The 25,835-nt window shown below is 44.9% G+C and overlaps 1 protein-coding gene and 1 long non-coding RNA gene across 3 annotated transcripts in view; one reads left to right on the top strand and one right to left on the bottom strand.

Moving 5' to 3' along the window:
* The window catches only part of LOC134917617 (uncharacterized), a 109,482-nt gene that overhangs the window by 71,030 nt on the left and 12,617 nt on the right, over positions 1 to 25,835 (bottom strand). For both annotated transcript variants that reach the window (XM_063920305.1, XM_063920306.1), the window contains exon 3: positions 4,139 to 4,209. In XM_063920305.1, coding sequence (XP_063776375.1) covers positions 4,139 to 4,209 — 71 coding nt within the window. The remainder of the gene's footprint in view (positions 1 to 4,138; positions 4,210 to 25,835) is intronic.
* Positions 1 to 25,835, top strand: part of LOC134917711 (uncharacterized) — a 144,599-nt gene that overhangs the window by 109,277 nt on the left and 9,487 nt on the right. The gene's annotated exons all lie outside the window — the stretch shown is intronic.

The following is a 25,835-nucleotide window of genomic DNA, read 5'->3' as shown; positions in this document are numbered from 1 at the left end:
CTTAGCAGGGGGTTGGTGCAGGTGCCAGTACTAATGATGATGCTTTTGGTTGTGGATGGAAAAACAATGGGCAATATGGCTTCCCTCTTGAAGCCGCATGGGTCCTCGCATTTGCATTGGGTAGTAAATCAGTAAACACAGCCACTTTTACAGCCGACTAAAAGATAGTCCCTTCGAGTGCAAGCCTTGGAAGCTGCCGGTCATGCTCCATTTGCTGTTAAGAACGGCCTCTCCTCCTAACATAGCAGGCTGCCGCAGAAGAGGGAAAAAGCGCTATTTTTTTTTACAGCAAACCAGAAGGTTCTTAAAGTTCTGTTTTAATCTTAAAAGGGTCTATGTACTAAGGGCCCAATTCAGATCTGATCGCAGCAGCAAATTTGTTAGCTAAAGGGCAAAACCATGTGCACTGCAGGTGTGGCAGATATAACATTTGCAGAGACAGTTAGATTTGGGTGGGTTATATTGTTTCTGTGCAGGGTAAATACTGTCTGCTTTATTTTTACACTGCAATTTAGATTTCACTTTCAACACACCCCACCCAAATCTAACTCTCTCTGCATATGTTATATCTGTCCCCCCTGCAGTGCACATGGTTTTGCACATTAGCTAACAAATTTGCTGCTGCGATCAGATCTGAATTAGGCCCTAAACCTTGGAGATAAATAAAGTGGACGGAGATAAAGTACCAACCAATCAGCTCCTAACTGATATTTTTTAAACACAGCCTGTACCATGGCAGTTAGGAGCTGATTGGTTTGTATTTTATCTCCGTCCACTTTATTTATCTCCGAGGCTTAGTACAAAGACCCCATAATTCCTTATTTGTTTGCGGATTTTTTTACAACAAAGAAAACAAAACAGAAAAATGCTGCTCTAGTATTCAACCCCTGCAGACTACTACTTGGTAGAACCACCTTTTGCTGCTGCAACAATAGCTTTATGTTGTGGTAATTTTCTACCCGGTGCGCACTCTATTTTCACCAATTCTTCCTTGCCAATTTGGGGCCAAATGTAACTGCAGTCCACATGCATCTTCTAACCAACCTGAGAAACCTGGAACAAGGGCCAAAAGTAATTGCCCATGATTTGCAGGAGCTAGTGAGATTCCAGTGAGATTGTCACTAAATATAATGTGGCAATTTGTTAAAGGCAAAACCATCCTGGAATTTTGCAGTGGGCGGCAGATCTGAAATGCTGCAAATATCATTGCCACATTTCCCAGACATCCCACTTGGGAGATCCTAAAGGTTAGGCAGGAGAATTTGCCAAGTATACTTTTAGATATATGTATGTGAAATGTTGTTTTCCTGCTCTGTAAACCAGCACATCTGATTGCATTGAATGTTCACACCGATCACTGATTTGTTATGGACAGATTTAGGAGTTCTTTCACTCTACCAATACAGTCTATCTCTTGTGTTTTGTGATGTTTTTGTATGTTTTTTTAAGTTTCTCAAAAGAAAGTAAAAACAACAAAGAAATACTGTCCATTTGTGTGGTTAGAAACCAAAATGACCCTATGTTTCCCAGATAGCGGAGATTCCCACTGCAGAAACATTTGACATAACTGTTCACCATAGCCTGGATATATATTTCTGTATCTCAATGATTATCAGCCTTACTTTTAGCAAGAGATGAGCGATACCGCTCCGAACTTTGGCGATCCGGGTCCAGCTCGGGTGTTCCCGCTAGACTAGGATTCCACGTCGAGGCAAAATGTCATCCTCCCTGTGTCAGATTCTTGCAGGATTTAGATTCTGTATTAGGGGCTGGGACTCTGCGCCATTTTAGTCTAATGCACACTGCCATTTGCGGCGTTATACTCTGCTGTACTGTAGTTGGAGTACTGTGTCCAGAGTCTAACAAGTGGCTGTGCTGTATAGTGAGTGTGTATGGGGGCACATTGATGCATGCTGCACTGTACTCTGCTATACTGGCTGTGCTTTGTCCAGGGCTTAACCCTAGTATGCTTTGGTCACGTACATCTATAAACTCTTTGATCCACACAATTCAAACCGAGCTGCAAGTTAAAATAAACATACATATTTCTATTGTTTGTACTGTTTGGTGCGCTTTACCCTAGTGTGCTTCGTTCACGTGCATGTATAAGCCCTGCGATCCACGCAGTTTGATCCGAGCCGCACGTTGAAAAGACAGATTAAGTATATATAGATATAGATCCATGCTAATCGTGGCTCCGTCTGCGACTAGGTGCACCCCGCTGGGAACAAATGGGACACACGTGCATCTTAGACGCACACGTGCCCTATTCACTTTGAATAGGAGTGTCTCTGTATGCTTGGCAACGGGCCGAGGCACAGGCACGCCGCGTGCCCCCACCTGCGATGCTGCCACGCTCAATGAGCTATAAACTGCAGTGTGCGTGTGCTGCTGCTCTGTCACTTAGTAACCAGCCAGCTCGCTGCAGCCTTTGGCCAATATTGGTGAAAACAATATTATGAGCTGTGAGGTGGTCAAAATTTACTAGAAGTGACGGGAAATTAATGATATTGAGGTTATTAATACTCTAGGAACAAAAAAATGCCCAAATGATGTGATTTTAGCTTTTTTTTGTCAATTTAAATAAAAAAAAACTGCAAATCCAGTCACAAGGGGTTGGCAAGCCGGACGATGAATGAGAAACAAATCCAAATCCAGCAAAAATGGTCCGGCGCATCTCTACTTCTAACAGCTAAATCGATCAGACTCGGCCAATCAATATGGCAAAAGATGCGCATTGCAGAAAGGTCCACACGTGCACTTTACACCACGGAAAAAAGACTGTAATATGAATGAGTACCATTGTGAGATGTGGCCAGTTGCACAATAGCGTACCATAGGCCTGTTTCTGAGTCGCATGCAGCCCGCGCCCATGTCTGCATTTTGTGCTGGTCGAACGTCCGACACTACATCCTATATCCATGCGTGTGAATGTGCAAGATGGAGACGACCACTTTCAGCATCTGTAGATGCTAAAATATTGATTGGTGAGTCTTTAATTGCGTCATCGGTCGCACCATCGAACATTGCAGTAGCCCTATGGCAGGTGCAACGTCTCTGTCCGAGTATGGCCTCCTATGTGAGCGGATGTGTGTCTCTGTACACAGCCACTGTCAGCCACATGCCCATGACACTCCCATAATATATACATGTGATGGACCATCTCCATATGTCGGCTAAGCTACCTCCCTGGAATGCCTAATACATTTTCAAAACATTTCTGAGACTAAGAGGTCTATTTACTAAGCCTTGGACGGAGATAAAGCAGACGGAGATAAAGTCCCAACCAATCAGCTCCTAACTGCCATGTTATACAGGCTGTGTTTAAAAAATGTCAGGAGCTGATTGACTTGTTACAATATCTCTATTCAAGGCTTAGTAAATAGACCCCCTAAGCGTCATTTGCAACTCTATCTGCGCACGGTATCTGGGTGCATCGCAGTGTGACTTAGCGGGTAATTCAGACCTGATCGCTCGCTAGCGTTTTTTGCAGCGCTGCAATCAGGTCAGAACTGTGCATGCGTATACACCGCAATGCGCAGGCACGTTGCACGGGTACAAAGCAGTTTGTTGCTCTGTGATGGGTTTGTGCGAAGAATCCATTCGCATGGGCGATCGCAAGGTGATTGACAGGAAGAAGGCGTTAGTGGGTGTCAACTGACCGTTTTCTGGGAGTGGTTGGAAAAACGCAGGCGTTTGCAAGGCAGGTGTCTGACGTCAATTCCGGTCCCGGACAGGCTGAAGTGATTGCAGTGGCTGAGTAAGTCCTGGGCTACTTAGAAACTGCACAAGATCTTTTTGTACCGCTTGGCTGCACATGTGATCGCACCCTTGCACAGCTAAAATATACTCCCCGGTGGGTGGCAACTATGTGAATGCAGGGCTACAAAAAACAGCTAGCGAGCGATCAGGTCTGAATTATCACCTTAGTGCATAAGAGGAAAATCACTGCCGCTGTGTCTCACCCTTATGTGGCCAAACAAAGATATACACAGATGTGTGTGTGTGTGTGTGTGTGTGTGTGTGTATATATGCATAATCTATCTACAGTATCTCATTACTCTAGAGTTGCACTTAGCAATTAAGCTGTGTTACACCATAGTTGCATTTACCATAATACTTTCAAAAGGGGCCTTACCTGACCAAAGTTGTCTGTCTGCCTTGGGTTGCAACCTGAGTATATTAGGAGGTGAGACAGTTCACAGTGACCTGTATAAAATATAGCATACAATATTCTTTTTATAAACATTTCAAGACAAATGTGGCTTGGTACAATAAAGTTTAATTTATTCTAACAATAAAATAAGTATTGCTTTTCTTTTTACAAACGATATTACAGAGATGCTTAATCAATGATCCTGAATCACTGGGGCAACTACAAAATGTCCTATTGTGCCCACTGTAACTTAACTGCACCGTAGCACAAAGCAGTACAGGAAATCTGTACTACCATGTAAATCACATTATATTACATTACCAGGCAGCTGGGGGTCCGAGCGCCCCTGGCAAAGTAAGGGACTGGCCCTCTCATATTTGAAATAGGGAAGGTGCATGTGCAAAAAAGGGTCATGATCTTGCTGGCAATGCACAGGCAGCTCGGCACTGTAGGTATTGCCAGACTGTTATGCACACCAGTGCCAGCAGGAATGTACTGGTGTCTGAACGGAGAGGGATGCAAAACAAATGAACTCACCGACAGACTGTGGAATATGACATTACATACACAGAAGGTGATAGGGTAACAAAATAAACACAAAGTGAACAGAGAAGCCCAAAGGCTAAGAAACTGGGTGTCTCCCTAGTATTAGGAATGCTCAGATGGAAAGAAGCGAGATGTTGTGATTTAATACGTAGAGAACCCGAAATGCTGTTGCTAAGGGCAACAGCAAAACCCTAAAGGGTTACCAACGGGTGTGGCAGTAAACTCCTTGGTCAGAGATGGAATAATAGACACAAGGAGAGTCTCCACAATCCTAGTCCTCACTTGCAGTGCACTGGTTCAGTTTACTGCCACTAAACTGACACCTGAACACCTTGCACAGTGAGAAAGGATTTTGGCAGGCAAGTCTGAGAATACAGCCGCAAACTTGCTAGGTTCAAAGAACCCCAGCAGGTTAAACGACTGACTCCAGTCTTACTGCTAGGTCTGGATTGGCAGAGTGTAATACCAAATCCCAACGCCTATTTGCAGTAAGCAACAAACAAATACAAAGTTTACACAGTACTAGCTAGCTTTCAGGAACTGACTAACCAACAAAGATTCAGCAGCATCTGCCTAACCTGAGAAGAGGGTTTATATAGCAGGTGCTGTCCACGCCCCACTCAGACCTCACAGACTGTGAGCACAAAAACCAGCACCGGATCCCCTGCCGTGCACAGAGCCTGTAACCACTGTACAGCAAAAGACCCGAACCGGAGTATCAGCTACGCTCAGGTTACTCCGCTAGCACTTGTCTCCCGGTTGAGGGTCCCCTCTTTCCAGGGGTACCAGATTTTTGAAAATCGGCCCTGGGGAACCAAAGATATCCGACTTCAAAGTAGTGGTCCCCATCCATGCCTGTTAATTTTTCTTCCCAGCCAGAGATCTCGGGTTCTGTCTGATGTAGAGTTTTTCTGAGGATATATTTCAAAAGCTGGGACTCTCCCCTTTTAGTGGACACTGGCAGCTTGTCTCTACTATGCCCAGAACCAGGGATATCAGCCTTCCAGAAGCTTGTCCCTGCTCCAGCTCCACACACCTAATATGCACTTTTATATTTCCGTTGGTGGATTGCTCTGGCTCCTGAACTCTGATCCCCAGATCCCTAGTACTTCCTGAAAGGTGGGACTCTCTAGTTTTTTAGCCCATTAAAACTAAGAAATCTGTTTCCAGGAACTGGAGATATCTGCAGTCAAGCATGCTGCCCTCCCACCAGAAAATTATGAATATTAAGCCCACTCCACTATCGACCCTTTCCCTGCGTATTAGACACCATCTACCACCCTGGAAGTCATGTACCAGGGCCCCTTCATTCAGCACAATGTCCCACATTCTACAGTTTAGTGTTCTCCCTAACGCTCCATCTGTACAGTAAAGGAATAATTAGCAGAAATTATTGCTCCAGGTCTTATATGTTGAGCAGAAGATAGAACACACCTTCCACCCGCGGAACATCAAAGCTGCCACTGATAGCACCCCCACCCCTGCTGCTGATGGGTGGTTAGGGGCCCCAGTGCATTGCTGTGCCCAGGGGCCTACACTGCTGTTAAGACGGCTCTGGGTCCACTTACAGAGGCCGGAGGACTGCTGGCAGTCTGGGTGAAGCATGCGGCTGTGTGCACTGTACAGAGTGACCTTTGCCTTCATGTCATGCTGCGCAGTGCGCACAGGGGTCAGGGGGAGCCAGGCAACATCTGAGCTTGCTAAAGATGCTCAACGTTGCCTGGCATAGAAAAAAGTATGGTGGTGGCCAATCCCGAAATCCCCGGGATTAAATGCTCCAATATTGAATCCTGGCCAATTTTAGGCCGGGATCCCGCCAATACCGATCCCGGGATTGGCCACCATAGATGCTGTGTTAGCCAATCATAGCGATTATATGGAAATTAGAGATCAACAGTAGGCAGGCAAACTGAATAATTACACATGGATGATATACGAAAATATTGGGAAACATTGGGCTGGTGCTGAGTTGGAGGCAGCTGCATCTGTCTCTGTTGCTACTGTAGCATCTGTGACTGATAATGTCACTACAAGACCATCCCTGGTGTACAGCCATCCATCTGAATGTGTAAGGACTGAGCATCTTTTAGACTGATTCAGAGTACCTGTGTCCCATGCAGATTGCCGGACTTTGCGGTTGCACAAGGTCTGTTCTGCACAGAACGGGCCTTGAGCTGTTGTACGGAGTTCCCCTCTGCCTGATTGACAGGCAGTGGTGTTGAGGGGGTGGGGAGGGGGGGAGAACTGTGTTTATAGAAATTGGGACAACACCACTGCTTTCTAGGAGGGGAGAGCCAAGAGTCTACATGTTAACATGCAGAATTTCTGGCCACGCAGTCCCCGCTTCCTTGACAGCCAGCATCCCGCCCGCCGGTATTACATATGTATTCCGTTTGGATTTGTTGTCCTGCTGCAGAATAAATTTGAATCCAATCAGAAGCCTCCCTGATGGTACTGCATGGTATTCTCGTGCCCAAATGCTCCAAGATTGGCCATGTAAATCATCTTTCCACATGCAAATTACTGTGTGCGCTGAAGTTAAGACACCCAAAATCCCTACTTTAGATGGATTTCTGCTCACACCTCAAGAGGGTGCGAGCAGAAATCAGTCATAAGTGATGGGAGGCAAAAACAATTGAATAGCTCCATGTTACTTTTGATGAGAGCTTCGGGCACAAGAAACAAGCGAATTCCTCCCTGATGGCGGTATCCTATTAGCTGTGATAATGCAAAAACTGTTTTTTTATTTATTTTATCACTGATTTGTTATCAACCGTATCGAATTCAGCCGTGGACCTAAGTATTTTCGCGGCACTTATCAGTAAAAAATAGCCACTTATCAGGGGTTTGGCTTTGCCTGCCAGAAGCTAATAGGATACCACCCTTAGGGGGTTATTCAGACATGGACGCAGATCTTTCTTCTACAGCAAGATCTGTGTTAATCTACTCACATGCTGGGGACCACCCAGCACAGAGCAAGATCACCCAGCATGTGTGTGGCGTGGCCCCACAATGCGTTTGCAATTTTATTGCAAATGCATCGATATGAGGTTGACCCCTGCCTGCGCAGCCTGGCTGCGCTGGCAGGCGATCTGGCACCATTTCTTTTTTGGAGTGACTGCACACAACCGCCCCAAAAATGCTCCCAACACCCCCCTCATTTTGCCCGCCATGCCAGCGAAATGCCAGGTCGAAGCCCCCCCACCGACAGCCGCCGCTGTCAATCACCTTGCGGTCACATCCTTCTGGGATTCGGCTGCATAGTGATGGGTCTTGCAAGCGCATTATGGCAAGTGCGCATGCACAGACTCGATGGACGCGGCCACTGCATGAGAATGCAGCAATTTTATCCACCTCTCAATAAGGCGCCTAGTGTCTCCAATGTCTTCTTACTGTACATTACTGTAGCTGCAAAAATTCCTCACATCATTGTGATTGACCTACTGTGTCCAGCTACTGAGTGATCCCATTTATGTTTTCATACGGTAAGAGTCATCCTCTACTACCTTGATTTCTGGGAATACTAACCAACATGTGTAGGCAAAGTATTCATGGTGTCCAGGAACCTTATCTCACTCAGTGATCAGGAAGAATACAATGCTTTGAGGAATACATAATTACAGTCTGTCATGGCAGTAGACTGATGAGCTTTTCTATCGTAATGCAGTAACCAAAGACTACATTTGTGCTCCTTAGTGCCTGTCAGTGATGCACTTCTACTTACAGATATTGATTTAAATCTGAAAATGGTTCCTGATTACTGTATTAGTTTGATAGCCTGCATAAATACAAAATTATGCAAGCACTGGATCTTTTGAATAGGATAATTCTAAAATACTTGTTAGTGTTATCTCATCTATGGCTTAACTTAATTATGAAGTGAGGGGCATTTTGGACTATTTTTATTACATACCGTATGTATGATTTTTTTTTGTATATGGGACAAATCAGGAAAAAAGTGCGACTGAAAGTACTCTTCTCCACAACTGGATGTTTAACTTCTCTACCAATATGCAGAGCTGGTCCTAGGCATAGGCAAACTAGGCAAATGCCTAGGGCATTTGGAATGCCTAAGGGCACAAGCAGCTTCTGCTGAGTAAAATGATATGCAGCATGCCTATATTCTGTGTTTGACTGCTGCTCTATCTCCATACGAAATGCATTACTAAAGTGCGGCATTATGTGTAAAAGGTGTACTACAGTACTTTGTGGTGTAACGTGCTGTATAAAAATGGCACTACTGTGTGGTCCAATGTTTATAAAGAGCTATATGGTGTGGTGTAATGTGAATAAGAGGCACTACTGTGAGGAGTAACGTGGTACTACTGTGTGATATAACGTGAATAAGAGACACTATTGCGTGATATAATTTGAATAAAGTTGCAGTACTGTGTGGCATAATTTCAACTGGGGGTATTATTGTGTGGCCATGCCCCTTCCCAGCAAGAACACGCACCGTTTTGGGCTGTGCACCGAATGTGCACACTATTCCTATATAAAATATAGAGGATAGGAGCACCAAAATAAGGACTGCTATGGGTGAGGGGTGATGATTCTGGGAAAGGGGTACAGGATCAGAGGCAGAACTAGCATCTGTGCAAGGGGGAACCAGCCAAAATCTTGCCTAGGGCATCATATTGGTAAGGGCCGGCTCTGCCAAAAAATGTATCTGAAGGCGCAAAATATGTCCGATTAAAAATATAATATAAGAGTGACAGCTTTGAGTTTTAGAACCTCATTCAGCAATGATTGCAGTTTCTGCTAAAAAGCAGTTGCTGCGATCAAATAGTTGATACCCAGAAATAGAGAAAAAATGGCTATTGCAGAAATTGTGAATGCATCGCAATGTGTGTTCTGATCGCAAAACCATACGCAATTACCAGAACATCAAAGATTTTTCCCATCTGCGCCAGGCAAGGTCATCCACAATTTTAGTGACGCAAGAGGCTGGAAGTGGTCATCGCTGATGTCACAGGCCCTCCTTACAAATGCCTGGGCGTGCCTGCGTTTTTTCAGACACACCTAGATAACGTCAGGTTTCTGCCCAGAAACGCCAGCTTCCTGTCAGTCAAACAGCAGCTGCATTGCAATTACGATATATATGCAATTTCTGTTACTATTTCCCCTCACGTGTGCGCAATGTGAACGATGCACATGCGCAGTCATTCGATAATCGGATGGATTGCGATTCTCAAATTTTGCAATCCAACCTGAATAAGGCCCTTATTGCAGAGTAGAAGTGGCTGTGCCACCTCTCCTCTCTAACTCTTTACTTGCTTCAGCACACTCAGTTTGCAAAAGCCAATTGAGGATGCACACCACTGAAGAGACTGTAGCTCCGTAACCCGAAACCTTTTAGTTTTTTATCATTACTAATTGGTATAATCTCTACATAATTGATAAGCAGTGCTTACAAGGGAGTTGGGTTAGGAAACCTCTTCAACCTTTTTCTATGTTGTGTTATAAAGGTGCCTGGCCCCTAGCGCCCATCCGAAAAGAAGTAATCCACCCTATTGAGTAGTTCCAAGGAGGAGACCCAAAAACAGTTACCTGAAGGAAAAAGTTCAGTGGTAAAAAAGACACTGGAACCTGGAGCTGTGAATTGCTTTGCTCTCCTCTCGCCTTTGTAATTTGGTGTCACACACCATACCCCCTCACAGCAGTTTATATTAGCCATAGCAAGCAGTTTTCAGGTAGTCCATCTATGAGGCAAAACAGATAAGAAGCACCAAAGAAAAAAGACACCACGAGGAAAGAAGAAGGGCGCCCGCTGGAAGAAGAATCAAGAAGACGGGAGTCAATGCAATCAAAGAACAGTTGGTGTGTCTACAGGAGAAAACCCCATCGGAAAAGACATTGGCTTTGAATGGAAAGTTGGAAGACACTAGAGTTTGGGAAGGCCTAAAAAAGCAGAGGTCATCAGCAAATGAAATATATAAACACTTTCCATCTGCTTATCTTGGTATATATGACAGAAATATGTAAGACCATTTCTACGGTTGATGTATTGATTAGCATTGCTGCCTCACAGCACTGAGGTCTAGGGTTCAATTTGTGTTTGTATGTATGTTCTCACTGTATTTATGTTGATTTCCTCTGGGTGCTCCAGTTTCCTCCCACAATCCAAAAACATACAGATTAATAGGATTCTGTAAAAATAAAATAAAAAATAACCCTATAGCATACAGTCAGGTCCATAAGTATTGGGACATCAACAAAATTCTCATTTTTTGGGCTCTGTACACCACCGCAAAGGATTTGACATGAAACAAACAAGATGTGTTTAACTGCAGACTTTCCGCTTTAATTTGAGGGTATTTACAGCCAAATCAGGTGAATGGTGTAGGAATTACAAAGGTTTCTATATGTTCCTCCCACTTTTTAAGGGACCAAAAGTAATGGGACAAACTAAACAATCCTAAATCAAACTTTCACTTTTCAATACTTTGTTGCAAATCCTTTGCAGTCAATTACAGCCTGAAGTCTGGAACGCATAGACATCACCAGACGCTGGGTTTCATCCCTAGTGATGCTCTGCAAGGCCTCTACTGCAAATGTCTTCAGTTCCTGCTTGTTCTTGGGGCATTTTCCCTTCAGTTTTGTCTTCATCAAGAGAAATGCATGCTCAATCGGATTCAGGTCAGGTGATTGACTTGGCCATTGCATAACATTCCACTTATTTCTCTTAAAAACTCTTTGGTTGCTTTCGCAGTATGCTTCGGGTCATTGTCCATCTGCACTGCGAAGCGCCGTCCAATGAGTTCTGAAGCATTTGACTAAATATGAGCAGATAATACTGCCCGAAACACTTCAGAATTCATCCTGCTGCTTTTGTCAGCAGTCATATTATCAATAAATACAAAGGAACCAGTTCCATTGGCAGCCATACATTCCCACGCCATGACACTACCACCACCATGCTTTACTGATGAGGTGTTATGTTTTGGATCATGAGCAGTTCCTTTCCTTCTCCATACTCTTCTCCTCCTCCATCACTCTGGTACAAGTTGATCTTTGTCTCATCTGTCCATAGGATGTTGTTCCAGAACTGTAAAGGCTTTTTTAGATGTTGTTTGGCAAACTCTAATCTGTTTTTGTGGCTCACCAATGGTTTACATCTTGTGGTGAACCCTCTATATTCACTCTTGTGAAGTCTTCTCTTGATTGGTGACTTTGGCACATACAGTATACTGTACACCTACCTCCTGGAGATTGTTCTTGATCTGGGAAACTGTTGTGAAGGGGTTTTTCTTCACTAGGGAAATCATTCTTCTGTCATCCACCACAGTTGTTTTCCGTGGTCTTCCTGGTCTTTTGGTGTTGCTGAGCTCTCCGGTGTGTTCTTTCTTTTTAAGAATGTTCCAAACAGTTGATTTGGCCACACCTAATGTTTTTGCTATCTTTCTGATGGGTTTGTTTTGATTTTTCAACCCAATGATGGCTTGCTTCACTGATAGTGGCAGCTCTTTGGATCTCATATTGAGAGTCGACAGCAACAGATTCCAAATACAAATGTCACACCTGGAATCTACTCCATACCTTTTATCTGCTTAATTGATGATGTAATAATGAGGGAATAGCCGACTCTTGTCCATGAAATAGCTTTTGAGTCGATTGTCCCATTACTTTTGGTCCCTTAAAAAGTGGGAGGCAAATATAGAAACCATTGTAATTCCTACACCGTTCACCTGATTTTTATGTAAATACCCTCAAATTAAAGCCGAAAGTCTGCAGTTAAAGCACATCGTATTTGTTTCATTTCAAATCCATTCAGGTGGTGTATAGAGTCCAAAATATGAGAATTGTGTCGATGTCCCAATATTTATGGACCTGACTGTATATGCGCACATGTGCTAGGGAATAAAGAGTTAAGGAGAGGGAGGAGTCAATAAAGATGCCCAGACAGTAGTCTTTGAGAACAGATGATAGTGGTGTTGTCAACAGTGACAGAAGAGTTGGAGAGAAGGGGACTTTTGAGGGAGCGAAGAAAATGAGTTCAGTTTTGGCCATGTTGCATGTGAGAAAGCTCACAGACATCCAGGAGGAGATGGCAGAGAGGCCATGTGACACCCGAGAGAAGAGGGAATGGGAGCGGTCAGGAGAGGGAAGGTAGAGTTGAGTGTCATCGGCATAAAGGTGATACTGGAAGCCAAAGGAAATGATGAGTTCAACCAGGAATGAGGTGTACAGAGAAAAGAGCAGAGAAGGAGAGGGAGATCCATGGTGTCAAAGGCTTCAGAGAGGTCCAGGAGTATGAGCAGGGAGAAGTGACCTCTATATTAGGCTGAGAGATCTTTGGTGACTTTGGCCAGTGCAGTTTCAGTGGAATGCTGGGGGTAGGAGCCAGATTAGAGAGGATCAAGGATGTATTGTCAGAAAGGTAGGTAAGATGGCTGTAGACAACTTTGGAAGCAACAAGGAATGGGGCTGTAGCTAGAGAATGAGGAAGGGTCATTGAGGACTCCCCAATTCTTTTTTACCTACTGGACTTCTACACTCTGCCTAACAAGCATTTTGCATGACAAGCACTTTCATCTATACTAAGAGACCGATATTGGCCTTGCAGCCCCTGCAGTGGCATATTATTCTCTGCGCGCCGCAGCTGACATCGAGGCCTGCCGAGCAGCATTGGCAACTCAGTCTCCATAGCAGCTCCTTCATACCTCCAGCAGCGTCTCCGTGTAGGACTCCGCCCGGTGCAAGCTTTGCACTCTCCCTCCCAGTGACAGCTACGTGGTGGGCAACGCAGAATAATCTAACCGAGGACGCTCGGTTAGAAACCAGCCCACGGGAGAGGTAATTTTGACTTTATCTGACATCGGAGCATTTCTACATAAAGGAGCTCCATTAATACATTCATGGGACTGCAGTTACCAGTTTAAAACTTATGAATTATTCCACATTCTAACAATTCATTCATATCCAGGATACGATACTGTTTCTACTTGTTGGATACAAATGTTGCATATTGGGGGTAATTCCAAGTTGATCGCAGCAGGAAATTTTTTAGCAATTGGGCAAAACCATGTTCACTGCAGGGGAGGCAGATATAACATGTGCAGAGAGAGTTAGCTTTGGGTGTGGTGTGTTCAATCTGCAATCTAAATTGCAGTGTAAAAATAAAGCAGCCAGTATTTACCCTGCACAGAAATAAAATAACCCACCCAAATCTAACTCTCTCTGCACATGTTATATCTGTCTCTCCCCTGCAGTGCACATGGTTTTGCCCAATTGCTAAAAAATTTCCTGCTGCGATCAACTTGGAATTACCCCCATTGTTACCGCTCACACCACAAGTGCTTGTTTTATCTGATATCCACTACAGGGTATTTTACTATTTTCCTTATAAGATTTAAGTCCAGACTATGTTTTATTGTATGAAATTTCTTTTATTGTCATATTAAATTTTTCTTTATAATTTATCTCAGCATACGTCAGCTTTTGTTCATGTTTCCAATTTCATTGCGCAACTGAGTTCTTTTTTCAATCTAGTTTCCTTCAATTAGGCAAATACACAGTGCCTACACAGCAGCGCATTGAAATTGGGGAATTTTTTATAGAACAATTTATCACGAGGCGCTTTCAGAAGTTTTTGTTTGTTTTAGTATATAGGTTGTGTCTGGTGACAGTAGATTTAGGTGAGGGGAGTGGTGCAGAAGAAGGGGAGAAAGTGAAGGAGAGAAGATGGTGGTCAGAGAGAGCACATAGTTTGGAGAAGACTAGCATGTGTCCGAGGTGGAGGGTGGGGGATTGAGGTACAATGAGTAAGGCCAAAAGAGGAGGAAAGGGTGATGAGATTGGTGGAAGCTAGATCAGTGGGGGTGTTAAAGTCACCCAGGATGATGGAGGAGAGGTCAGAGGTGAGAAAGTGGGGAAGTCAGACGGCAAGGTTATCAAGAAAGTGGGGCCGGGAAGATAGATGGTTACTGAGACATGGAGATGGACATATAGTGCATGTTCTAGTCTTGTACAACTCCTGTACTACTAAAGCTATTATGTCTGTGCAACAGGCATTAAGCCAGTTGTGCAATTGTAAGACACTAGAGATCTGGGCAGAGAAGGAGATTTCTCCTCATTATTGTTTGGTCTGGGCATTAAGGTTCAACACCACTAGACACACAGTATGAGTGTTATTGTATGCAACTCTGAATCAGTCCCATAGTATGTCCTTAAAGTCCAGTGTACCTTGTTAGTCCAGGGAGGACAGTACACATTAGCCAGTAGTTACAGTACACTTTAGCCAGTAGTGTGCAATAATAAGAGGACACAAAGTTTATTTCCAGTGATTACTGGTCTGAGCAACAAATGTCCAAACAGTAGCTCTTAGTGCTATGCCTTGTGCCATGAGCAAGTCTAATGCGAGGTGCTATCTACTGTATGTCTAGAGCAGATGTACTCCTTGAGATCATGTTGGAACTGTGAGAGCTCTGGGTTTCTCCCATGGTCCACCGACATATTGTACTGGATATTTTGCTAGATACTTGGCTGCTGGGCATATGTGTAAGCGTTTACCTGTAGCGGGGAAATTAAATTGCAAACTCCAGTGGCACAGAGACTTATGCGCCTGATTAATCTATTAGACCAGGCTTTCCCAACCACGGTCCTCAAGGCACACTAACAGTGCATGTTTTAGTGATATCCAGGCTTCAGCACAGGTGACTTAATTAGTAGCTCAGTTATTTTGAGTTAACCATCTGTGCTGCAGCCTGGATATCACTAAAACCTGCACTGTTGGTGTGCCTTGAGGACCGTGGTTGGGAAAGCCTGTATTAGACAATGCTGTGGAATATGCTTATGCTATATAAATAAAAGGATCATTTGGTATTTAGGACCTTTACTGCACCCAACAGTTGATGCATCTTTTCAAACCTCAGAATTACACTTTATAAAATGTAATATTAGATACAGATAGTTACAGGCTTCACAACTAAAAAAAAATATTCTGTGGCATCGGTGTGATTGTATGAAGTGCTAAATGTGATGTAGTCTAACCATGGTGTGTCTAGACTTGTGAAAAAGGTTGCTAAGCTTGTTTGGCATAAAGATGTGCAGCCAAAAGCCTGTAGGTTAAATCATAGTTGGGCAAGTTTTAATGGCCAAATGTTGGAATTAAATTTTCCTTGATGTCATACCAACATTGAATGGTGTAACTGTGTGTCACTAGAAGAATGGCTATGATCCAAGAATAGTGCTACTGGTTAGACATCATGGTAGATATAATCCACCTGTAGAGTATTATAGGCTGCCTGTCCTGATACACATGAGATCAGCTACAGAAGTGCTGTATGCTGTTTGGTACCGTGCCAGAATGGTGAACTGCGCTGCACATTCTTCCCTAGGCACACACCTTCAAACCATTCACCCTGCTAAAGTGATCGCTTTTCCTTACTGTTGAGAATAGTTCCTGGGGATACAAAAAACTCTCTGATCATATAGATTACATAAAAAAGAATCCATGTGACCTTCACATTTGTGCTGCTGTAACATTTATACTATCTCAATAATAGAAAAACTGTAAGCAGCTGTGATATAGCCACAGTATTATTTTATTGTCTGTCAGTACATACAAAGGCACACACTGTCAGTACATTCACTTGGACTCTGGGTTATTTTTTGCATTAGTTTTCTGAATGATTCATATTACAAAATGTGTATTTATCTTTTCCATGGAGAAGTTCTGAACCATTGCCAGAAACAATAGAACTATATATGGTAAGTAACATTACTGCTTCCCAGCTTCCCATTAATAACCCAGGAGAGCGTACTTCTGTTCAATACAAGTACTGTACTGGACCTCAAATCCTAGATCCAGATATTCTGAAGAACAGCTACCTTCATGGAACCATCATTTGACAAAGCTTTTAGTCAATGATGTACAGTAGATGGCTTGACATTTCCCTTCTCTTGTATGCCCCTGTCTAGACTGTCCCTTCTTAACTGTTCCTTCTGTTATCTGACCTACATCTTAGCTCCAAAAATGCATGCCGCCTCTCCTGTATGCTGGTTACTTTCTCCCATTCCTGCCTCCAAGATTTTGGCTGTACTGCTCCTACCTCTGGAATACCTCTCCCTATCCGACTCTCCACCTCTCTACAAAACTTTAAGTGTGCTCTCATCATCAAACCCAGCCATTTCTTATCCTACCCCTCTGTTACATGCTCACTTCTGCCCCTTGTCACTCCTGTCTGTCTGCTCCTCTACTTCAGAATGTAAGCTCTCACGAGCTGGGCCCTCTCCCCTTATGTGCTTTTCCCTCTCTTAGGGGGACATTTACTAAGCAGTGATAAGAGCAGTGAAGTGAGCCAGTGGAGAAGTGCCCATGGCAACCAATCAGCACTGAAGTAACATCTATAATTTGCTTACTATAAAATTATACAGAGCTGCTGAGTGGTTGATGGGGCAACTTCTCCACTGGCTCACTTCTCCGTTCTTATCAATGCTTAGTAAATGTCCTACTATTTTCTACTCCATACTCCTCCCTCGGTTTCTGCCACCCTAATGATTCTTCTTGTGCCCTGTCCCTTGATGCAACAATGTTTATATACCCTGTACTTGTCCTACATTGTCTTGTACTGTAAGTTGTTTTCTTGTTTTGCTCGTTCGCTTATGTATTCTGTCAGGTGCTGCAGAACCCTAGTAGCGCCATATAAATAAACAATGGTAATAATAATAATAAAAATCTTGCCTGATTTAGAGGGGGATGAAATGCCAATATTGGCGCAGTTGAGCTATTATTTGCTACTGCGCATGTGTATGCGTACCACTGACTGTGCGCAGAGAACCATGTTGTGTATAGAACTGCTTGTAAAAGAGCTGACGCGCACAACCATGGACGTTTCTGGGTGGTGGCCTAAAGTGTGCGCAAAAGAGTTAATCTGGGCATGTTAGTGAATGCTGCTGTGTTCCCAAACGCAGATCCACAGTCACAGAGAAGTTTAGAGAATTTGAGAAGGAAGCACTGAGCAGTCTATTGGCTGACTAGTATTGATGGTGCGCCGATGGTGGAGTGTTCAGAACTGCCAACACAGTTGCACTGTCCATGGACGCTAAAAATGGTTGCCTCTGTGCTTGTGTTTGTAGATTGACCTTAGCATTGGCATACTGTCGCTCCCTCCATTCCGTCTGTGGTCGCTATTGCGAATGCAGTAGCATCCACCTGTGAATAAGGCCCATAATTCCTTACTATAAAAGCTAGCAAGGGAATATAGTAACATTTTACGATTTTAAATCAATACCTATAAGTTGAAGAAATGCATCACTGACTGGCATTGAGAAACACAAATTGATTTTTTGGCTACTGCATTACGGTAGATATGCTTGTCTGTCTAATGCCATGTCAGGCTGTTATTATGGATTTATGAAAGCACTGTATACTTCCTGTTTACCGAGTAAGGAAGGTTCTATGCTGTGTCTGCACATGATGCTGTCATTTCCCTGAAATCCAGGTACATTATCTCTGTTTAACATGGATTTTACAATATGACTTAAGTGACATCACTCCAGTGGATGACCCAGATGGTTACCCACATTAATAATTGGAAGTTTTGCAAGAATTGTAAGAAGACAACACTGACACTTAACATATGCATAAAACACTGCAATGGCATGTTCTACTGTATTTTACCTAATATCCTTACACATAAACCGAATATGATTGCACATAAACTACTTTAATGTTTGTTGAACAGTGCTTAAAGTGGTCCTAGAAAGGTGGTGGAACTCACCTCCCCTCCCCAAGGCGCCCATGTAATAAAGTTATTGCACGTGCCACAAAAAGGGGGTGTGGTCTCAAAAAAGGGGCGTGGTCACACAATAGTAATAATGCTCACAGCAGTAGCACCCCATAATACACATAATGCACACAGCAGTAGGGCCCCTTATACAATGCCCACAGTAGTACTGCTCCTTATGCAATGTCTGCAATAGTAGTGCCCCTTATGTCCCCAGGAGTGATGCCCCTTATGAAGTGCCCCCTTTACAATGCCCTCATTAGTAGTGCCCCCAGAAGTAATGCCCTTAATGGTAATGCCCCTGTGTAGTATTGCCCCCAGTAGTAATGCTGCCTGTAGTAATGCCCCCAGTCGTTTAGCCCCAGTAGTTATGCCCCCAGTGGTAATGCCCCTGCAGTTATGACCCCAGTAGTTTAGCCTCCAGTTGTTTAGCCCCTGTAGTTTAGCCGCCATGTAGTTTGCCCGTTAGTAATGCCCCCAGTAGTTTAGCCCCAGTAGTTTGCCCACTTGTAGTTTAGCACCCAGTAGTAATGCCCCCAGTCGTAATGCCCCCCTGTAGTTTGCCCCCTTGTAGTTCAGCCCCTGTAGTTATGCCCCCTTTTAGTTTGCCCCCTTGTAGTTTAGCCCCCAGTAATAATGCCCCCAGTAGTTTTACCCCTGTAGTTATGCCCCCAGTAGTTTAGCCCCCTGTAGTTTGCCCCCAAGTAGTAATACCCCTGTAGTTATACCCCCAGTAGTAATGCCCTCCTGTAGTTTGCCCCCAGTAGTAATGCCCCCCAGTAGTTTAACCCCTGTAGTTATGCCCCCAGTAGTTTAGCCCCCCTGTAGTAATGCCCCAAGTAATAATGCCCCTGTAGTTATACCCCCAGTAATAATGCTCTCCTGTAGTTTGCCCCCTGTAGTAATGCCCTCCTGTAGTTTGCCCCCAGTAGTTAGCCCCCGTTAGTAATGCCCCCAGTAGTTAGCCCCATGTAGATTTTCCCCCTTGTAGTTTAGCACCCCGTAGTAATGCCCCCAAGTAGTAATGACCCCTATAGTTATGCCCCCAGTAGTAATGCCCCTGTAGTTATACCCCAATAGTAATGCCCTCCTGTAGTTTGCCCCCAGTATTTATCCCCTGTTAGTAATGCCCCGCAGTAGCTTGCCCCCTTGTAGTTTGCCCCCAGTAGTAAAGCCCCCAACAGTTTGCCCACAGTAGTAAAGCCCCCCAGTAGTAATGCCCCCCAGTAGATGCGCAGCTACACATAGGAAAAGCAAAAACCACCATACTCACCGAGCCCCGCTCCCGCGTCTGACCGCTGCAGTCCTTCCGGCGTCCGCTCCTCGGCACTGTGGGAGAGACGTCTCTCCCATAGTCTACACTGACAGAGCCGGAAGCTGGAGCTCAGTAGTGAGCTCCTGCCTCCGGCTGCCCGCTGTGGAGAGGGAGCCGGGCGCCCGCTGGTAACACAATCTCAGCGGGCGCCCAGCATCTTCCAGCGGCGCCAGCACACATCAGGTTAGGTGAGCCGGAGGAGGCGGAACTGCGTTCCGTCTCCAAGTGGATCTGACGGAACGCAGTTCCGCCCCAATCTGGCTAACTTTAATCCCTATAAATGTTGAATACCTCTTATTGTGGCCATCTGCTTGTGTGCAGTCATCAAATGTAAAGCTGGACACATATGTATGCACTGTTCTCATTTTATGTCTTATCTGTTTACCTTAGCGCTCGTCAGCGCTAGAAAATAGCAGCAGGATCCTGGAGAATTCCAATAAGCACAACCAGCAGTAAGCTAGAAAAACTGCTTCTTGTTAAATATCAAACACATACATTTTGTATGGGCATAAGAAAACAGACTAGTGCGGATGCCTGTCATTAGAATAATAGAGCTATCAGTGTTCATAAGGCCGTACGGGAGATGTGGAGGGGGATGAGTGCTGAGCGAACCGCTCAGCACACATATCTCCCCCCGCTCAGCACAGCGCGATGTGCTGAGCGAGGGGGTAGACGGACACGGGGGGCTACTCATTTCACCCAGCGGTGAAATGAGCGACCTGCTAGATTGTGCCTGCATGCAGGCCAATCTAGCACCGGTGATAGCAACGCGTTGGACCGCGCATCACTGTTACCGGCACCCCTACACCCGGAGCGATGTGATCTTAATTTCTAAGCAATCTAGTCAGATTGCTTAGATATTAAGTAACCATTGCTCCGTATGTACCCGCTGTAGATAGCAACATCTGCATTTAACATAGATAATGAGTGATAAAACCCTTATCACTCGGTCATAAATGGGACCTGAAGTGAGTAGGGCTAGAGGGAGAAATTGGTATAGTTGAAGGAAGCTACAGTACTGTATTAATAATACAAAAAGAGGGATAGTTATAAGTGGGTTTTCTTATAAAGGTAATTCAGATTAATGTTATATGTCCCAGCGCTTTCTTAAATTTAACATGTCTAAGACCGAGCTGATCATCTTCCCTCCCTCCCGCATAACCTCACCTCCTACAATCTCATTATCTATTGATGGCACTACTATCTCCTCTAGCCCCCAAGTGCGCTGTCTTGGAGTAATCCCTGACTCCTCCCTCTCCTTCAAACCACACATTCAGCACCTCTCACAAACCTGCCGTTTTCATCTAAAAAATATTTCCAGGATCAGACCCTTTCTGACCCAGGATGCTACTTAGACTCTTATCCACTCACCGGTCATCTCCAGACTGGACTACTGTAATCTCCTCCTGACTGGCATTCCTGACAAATACCTCTCTCCACTCCAATCTATCCTCAATGCTGCTGCCCGGCTCATCTTCCTCACCAAACGCACTACGTCCACCTCTCCTCTCTTACTAGACCTTTACTGGCTCCCCTTCCCTTTCAGAATCCATTTCAAGCTTCTCACACTCGCTTACAAAGCCCTCACCCACTCCTCTCCCATCTACATCTCTGACCTTATCTCCCTTTACACTCCCACCCGTCCTCTTCGCTCTGCTATTGCATGCCGACTCTCCTGCTTACGGATTACTTCCTCCCACTCCTACCTCCAAGATTTTTCACGTGCTGCACCACTTTTCTGGAATTCCCTACCTCTCCCCCTCAGACTCTCCACCTCTCTACAAAACTTCAAACGGGCTCTCAAGACCCACTTCTTCACCAAACCCAGCCAAATCTCATCCTAACCCTCTGTTCTACGCTCTCTATGTACCCCATCTGTGTTACCCCTGTCTGTCTACCCCTCCCCTTTAGAATGTAAGCTCTCACGAGCAGGGCCCTCTTCCCTCATGTGCTTATCCTTCCTTACTTTAATAATCTTCAACTGCACCAAATCCAGCAGTCTTCTGCCACCTGATACTTATTCCAGTGTCATCTGCTGATGTAACTATGTTTATTTACCCTGTACTTGTCCTATACTGTCATCAACTGTAAGTTGCTGTTTTCCTGTTTGATTATTTGTTTATGTACTCTGTAATTGGGCGCTGCGGAACCCTTGTGGCGCCATATAAATAAAGGATAATAATAATAATAATAATAATAATAATAATAATAATAATAATAATGAATGAAATTGCTCAAATGGATGTTAATTAATAATGGGGATGAGAATAAAGGGGTTCATTATATTGGGGTTAATTATATTGAAAGGGGTTGTTATGGTGATGCAAGAGACGTAAATTATTTTGGGTAGGGATTCATTAGTGGTGAGCGACTGATAATGTATATACAGGTAGGTCGCAAGTAATACTCTATTGTATGTCAGTCACTAGGATGCTCTCTGAATTGTATTGTGATCATTAGGATGATCTCTGTATTCAAAGGCAGTCATAGAGATGCTCTTTGTATTATATGTCAGTCCCCAGTATGTATGTTTTTTGTAATATATTGAGGTCTCTGTATTGAATGATTGACTTGTTCCCAGGGACATCTCCAGTGCGCATTTGCAAATCACTTGGATATAGCCGTGTAGGGCATTTTCAGAGTGATTTCTGTCCTCAGTGCAGGGTCGCCGCCGCGGGACTCAGGAGGAGTAAGTATAATATATGGGTGCAGTGTGTGCGGTGTGGGCCTCCCTGCAGCCATTAATAGAAATACTCTCTGGAGTCCCGCGGCGTAGCAGCAGCGCTGGCGAAAATCACTGGGAAAATGGCGCCGTGCCATTTTCCCGGCGTTTCGTGCATGCGAAGTAGGTAAATCACTGGGAAAATGGCTGCCGCACCATTTTCCTGGAGATCTGCGCATACGCTGTAGACTCTGGGACAGCGCTAGGGTCCACTGGGGACCCTAGTGCCCAGAGTCTATACCAGGCCTGGCCAACCTGTGGCTCTCCAGCTGTTGTAAAACTACACATCCCAGCATGCTCTGTCACAGTTTTAGCATTTCCTAATAGCAAAAGTGTAGACAGGCATGCTGGGACTTGTAGTTTCACAACAGCTGGAGAGACACAGGTTGGCCAGGCCTGGTCTATACAGTGCTGCTGGCTAGAGAGGAGGGGTCCAGCCGGAGCCTTTTCTCTTAGTCCGTAGAGGATGCTGGGGACTCCAAAAGGACCATGGGGTATAGACGGGATCCGCAGGAGACATGGGCACACTATAAGACTTTGAATGGGTGTGAACTGGCTCCTCCCTCTATGCCCCTCCTCCAGACTCCAGTTAAAGAACTGTGCCCAGGGAGACGGACATTTAGAGGAAATTATTTATTGTTTAAACACGGTGAGTGTCATACCAGCTTACACCTCGAACATGCCGCATGGCATTCAATAGAACACCAGCCGACGGCACGAAAAATATACAGCAATATGCTGACCGAAAATGTAACACAACCTGTGTGTAAACACGACCAACAATCACATACCGCATGCCATGGTATGAATAACAGCAGCAATAGACTTGACTGAAAAGAAACACCACATTAGTGTAACCACAACCAATAGCTGCAGATACAGTATGCACTGGGACGTGCGCCCAGCATCCTCTACGGACTAAGAGAAAAGTGTTTACCAGTAGGTATTAAAATCCTATTTTCTCATACGTCCTAGAGGATGCTGGGGACTCCAAAAGGACCATGGGGTTTATACCAAAGCTCCAGACCGGGCGGGGGAGTGCGGACAACTCTGCAGCACCGATTGAGCAAACATGAGGTCCTCATCAGCCAGGGTATCAAACTTGTAGAACTTAGCAAAAGTGTTTGAACCCGACCAAGTAACTGCTCGGCAAAGTTGAACCGCCGAGACTCCTTGGGCATCTGCCCAAGAAGAGCCCACCTTCCTGGTAGAATGGGCCTTCACCGACTTCAGTAACGGCAATCCAGCCGTAGAATGAGCACTCCGAATCGTATCACAGATCCAGCGTGCAACAGTCTGCTTAGAAGCAGGAGCCCCAATTTTTGTTGGGAGCATACAGGATAAACAGAGCATCTGTTTCCCCAATCTGAGCCGTTCTGGCGACATAAATATTCAAAGCTCTGACTACATCGAGAGACTTTGAATCAGCCAACGCTTCAGTAGCCACAGGCACCACAATAGGTTGGTTCCTGTGAAACGCAGAAACCACTTTTGGCAGAAATTGTTGCCGAGTTCTCAACTCCGCTCTATCCACATGGAAGATCAAATAGGGGCTCTTGTGAGACAAAGCCGCTAATTCCGACACCCGCCTTGCGGACGCCAAGGCCAATAGCATGACCACTTTCCAAGTGAGAAATTTTAACTCAACCTTTCGTAAAGGTTCCAACCAGTGTGACATAAGAAACTGCAACACCACGTTAAGGTCCCATGGTGCCACTGGGGGCACAAACGGAGGTTGGATGTGCAGCACTCCTTTCACGAAAGACTGAACTTCTGGAAGGGTGGCCAATTCTTTTTGAAAGAAAATTGATAAGGCCGAAATCTGCACTTTAATGGAGCCTAACTTTAGGCCCGCATCCACACCTGCTTGCAAAAAATGGAGAAAACGAACCAGCTGAAATTCTTCCGTAGGAGCCTTCTTGGATTCCCACCAAGACACATACTTCCTCCAAATACAGTGGTAAAGCTTCGCTGTTACTCCTTTCCTAGCCTGAAGCAATGTGGGAATGACTTCACCGGAAATACCCTTTCGGGCTAGGATATGGCGTTCAACCGCCATGCCGTCAAACGTAGCCGCGGTAAGTCTTGATACACGCCCAGTCCTTGCTGTAACAGGTCCTCTCGTAGAGGAAGAGGCCAGGGATCTTCTATGAGTAAGTCTTGAAGATCTGGATACCAAGCCCTCCTTGGCCAGTCTGGAACAATGAGGATCGCCTCAACCTTTGTTTTTCTTATGTTTATCACCTTCGGAAAGAGTGAAAGTGGAGGGAACACATAGACCGACTGAAACACCCATGGTGTCACGAGGGCGTCCACTGCTATTGCTTGAGTGTCCCTTGACCTGGAACAATATCCCTGAAGTTTCTTGTTGAGGCAAGCCGCCCTCATGTCTAATTGAGGAATTCCCCAAAGACATGCCACTTCTGTGAAAACTTCTCGATGAAGACCCCATTCTCCTGGATGGAGATCGTGTCTGCTGAGGAAGTCTATTTCTCCGTTGTCTACACCCGGAACGAAGACCTCTAATAGAGCATTTACATGCCTTTCCGCCCAGCGGAAAACTTTTGCAGCTTCTGCCATTGCCGCTTTGCTCCTCATTCCGCCCTAGCGGCTTACTTACGCCACTGCTGTTAAGTCGTCCGACAGAATTAAGACGGGCAGATCGCGAAGAAGATGTTCCGTTGTAAATAGCTCTTAATTCAAGAATGCTTATTGCAGACAAGCTTCCCGGCTTGACCTTTTCCCCTGGAAAATCTTCCCCTGGAAAGACTGCTCACCAGCCTCGGAGACTTGTATCCATGGACACCAGGATCTAATCTTGGATCCTGAACCTTCGTCCCTCTAGGAGGTGAGAACTGTGAAGCCACCACAGGAGAGATATCCTGGTCCTGGAAAATAGGATTATTTTCCGGTGCATGTGCAGGTGAGACCCGGACCACATGTCCAACTGGTCCCGCAAAAACCACTCTGGCATTTGACCTGCTCACCGAATGGCCTCGTAGGCTGCAACCATCTTCTTCATCAACGGAACGTATTGATGGGTTTACACTGTTGCAAATCTGATCTGACTCTGGATCCTCAGATCTCTTTCCACAGAAAAAACAAACTTTCAACAGTTCAGTATCTAATCTTATTCCCAACTCCGACATCTGCGTCGTTGGGATCAACAGCGATTCTCTGTGTTGAAGAACTGTCAGAGAGAAACAACAATTTGTACCAATTGTTTCTTGACCTCACCATAGTAAGGAGAGCATCCCAGTACAGAATAAAAATGGCTCTTACAATTGAAGGAAAACCATCATATTGCCATAACTCCGGTGAAATGGCAATGACAATCCTGAATAGCAAACCCAGGTAAGCTTAATG

Source organism: Pseudophryne corroboree, chromosome 1 (assembly GCF_028390025.1).
Source record: "Pseudophryne corroboree isolate aPseCor3 chromosome 1, aPseCor3.hap2, whole genome shotgun sequence".
NCBI lineage: Eukaryota > Metazoa > Chordata > Amphibia > Anura > Myobatrachidae > Pseudophryne > Pseudophryne corroboree.
The sequence above is the reverse complement of the archived record's forward strand: the minus strand, read 5'-3'. Positions and strand labels throughout refer to the sequence as shown.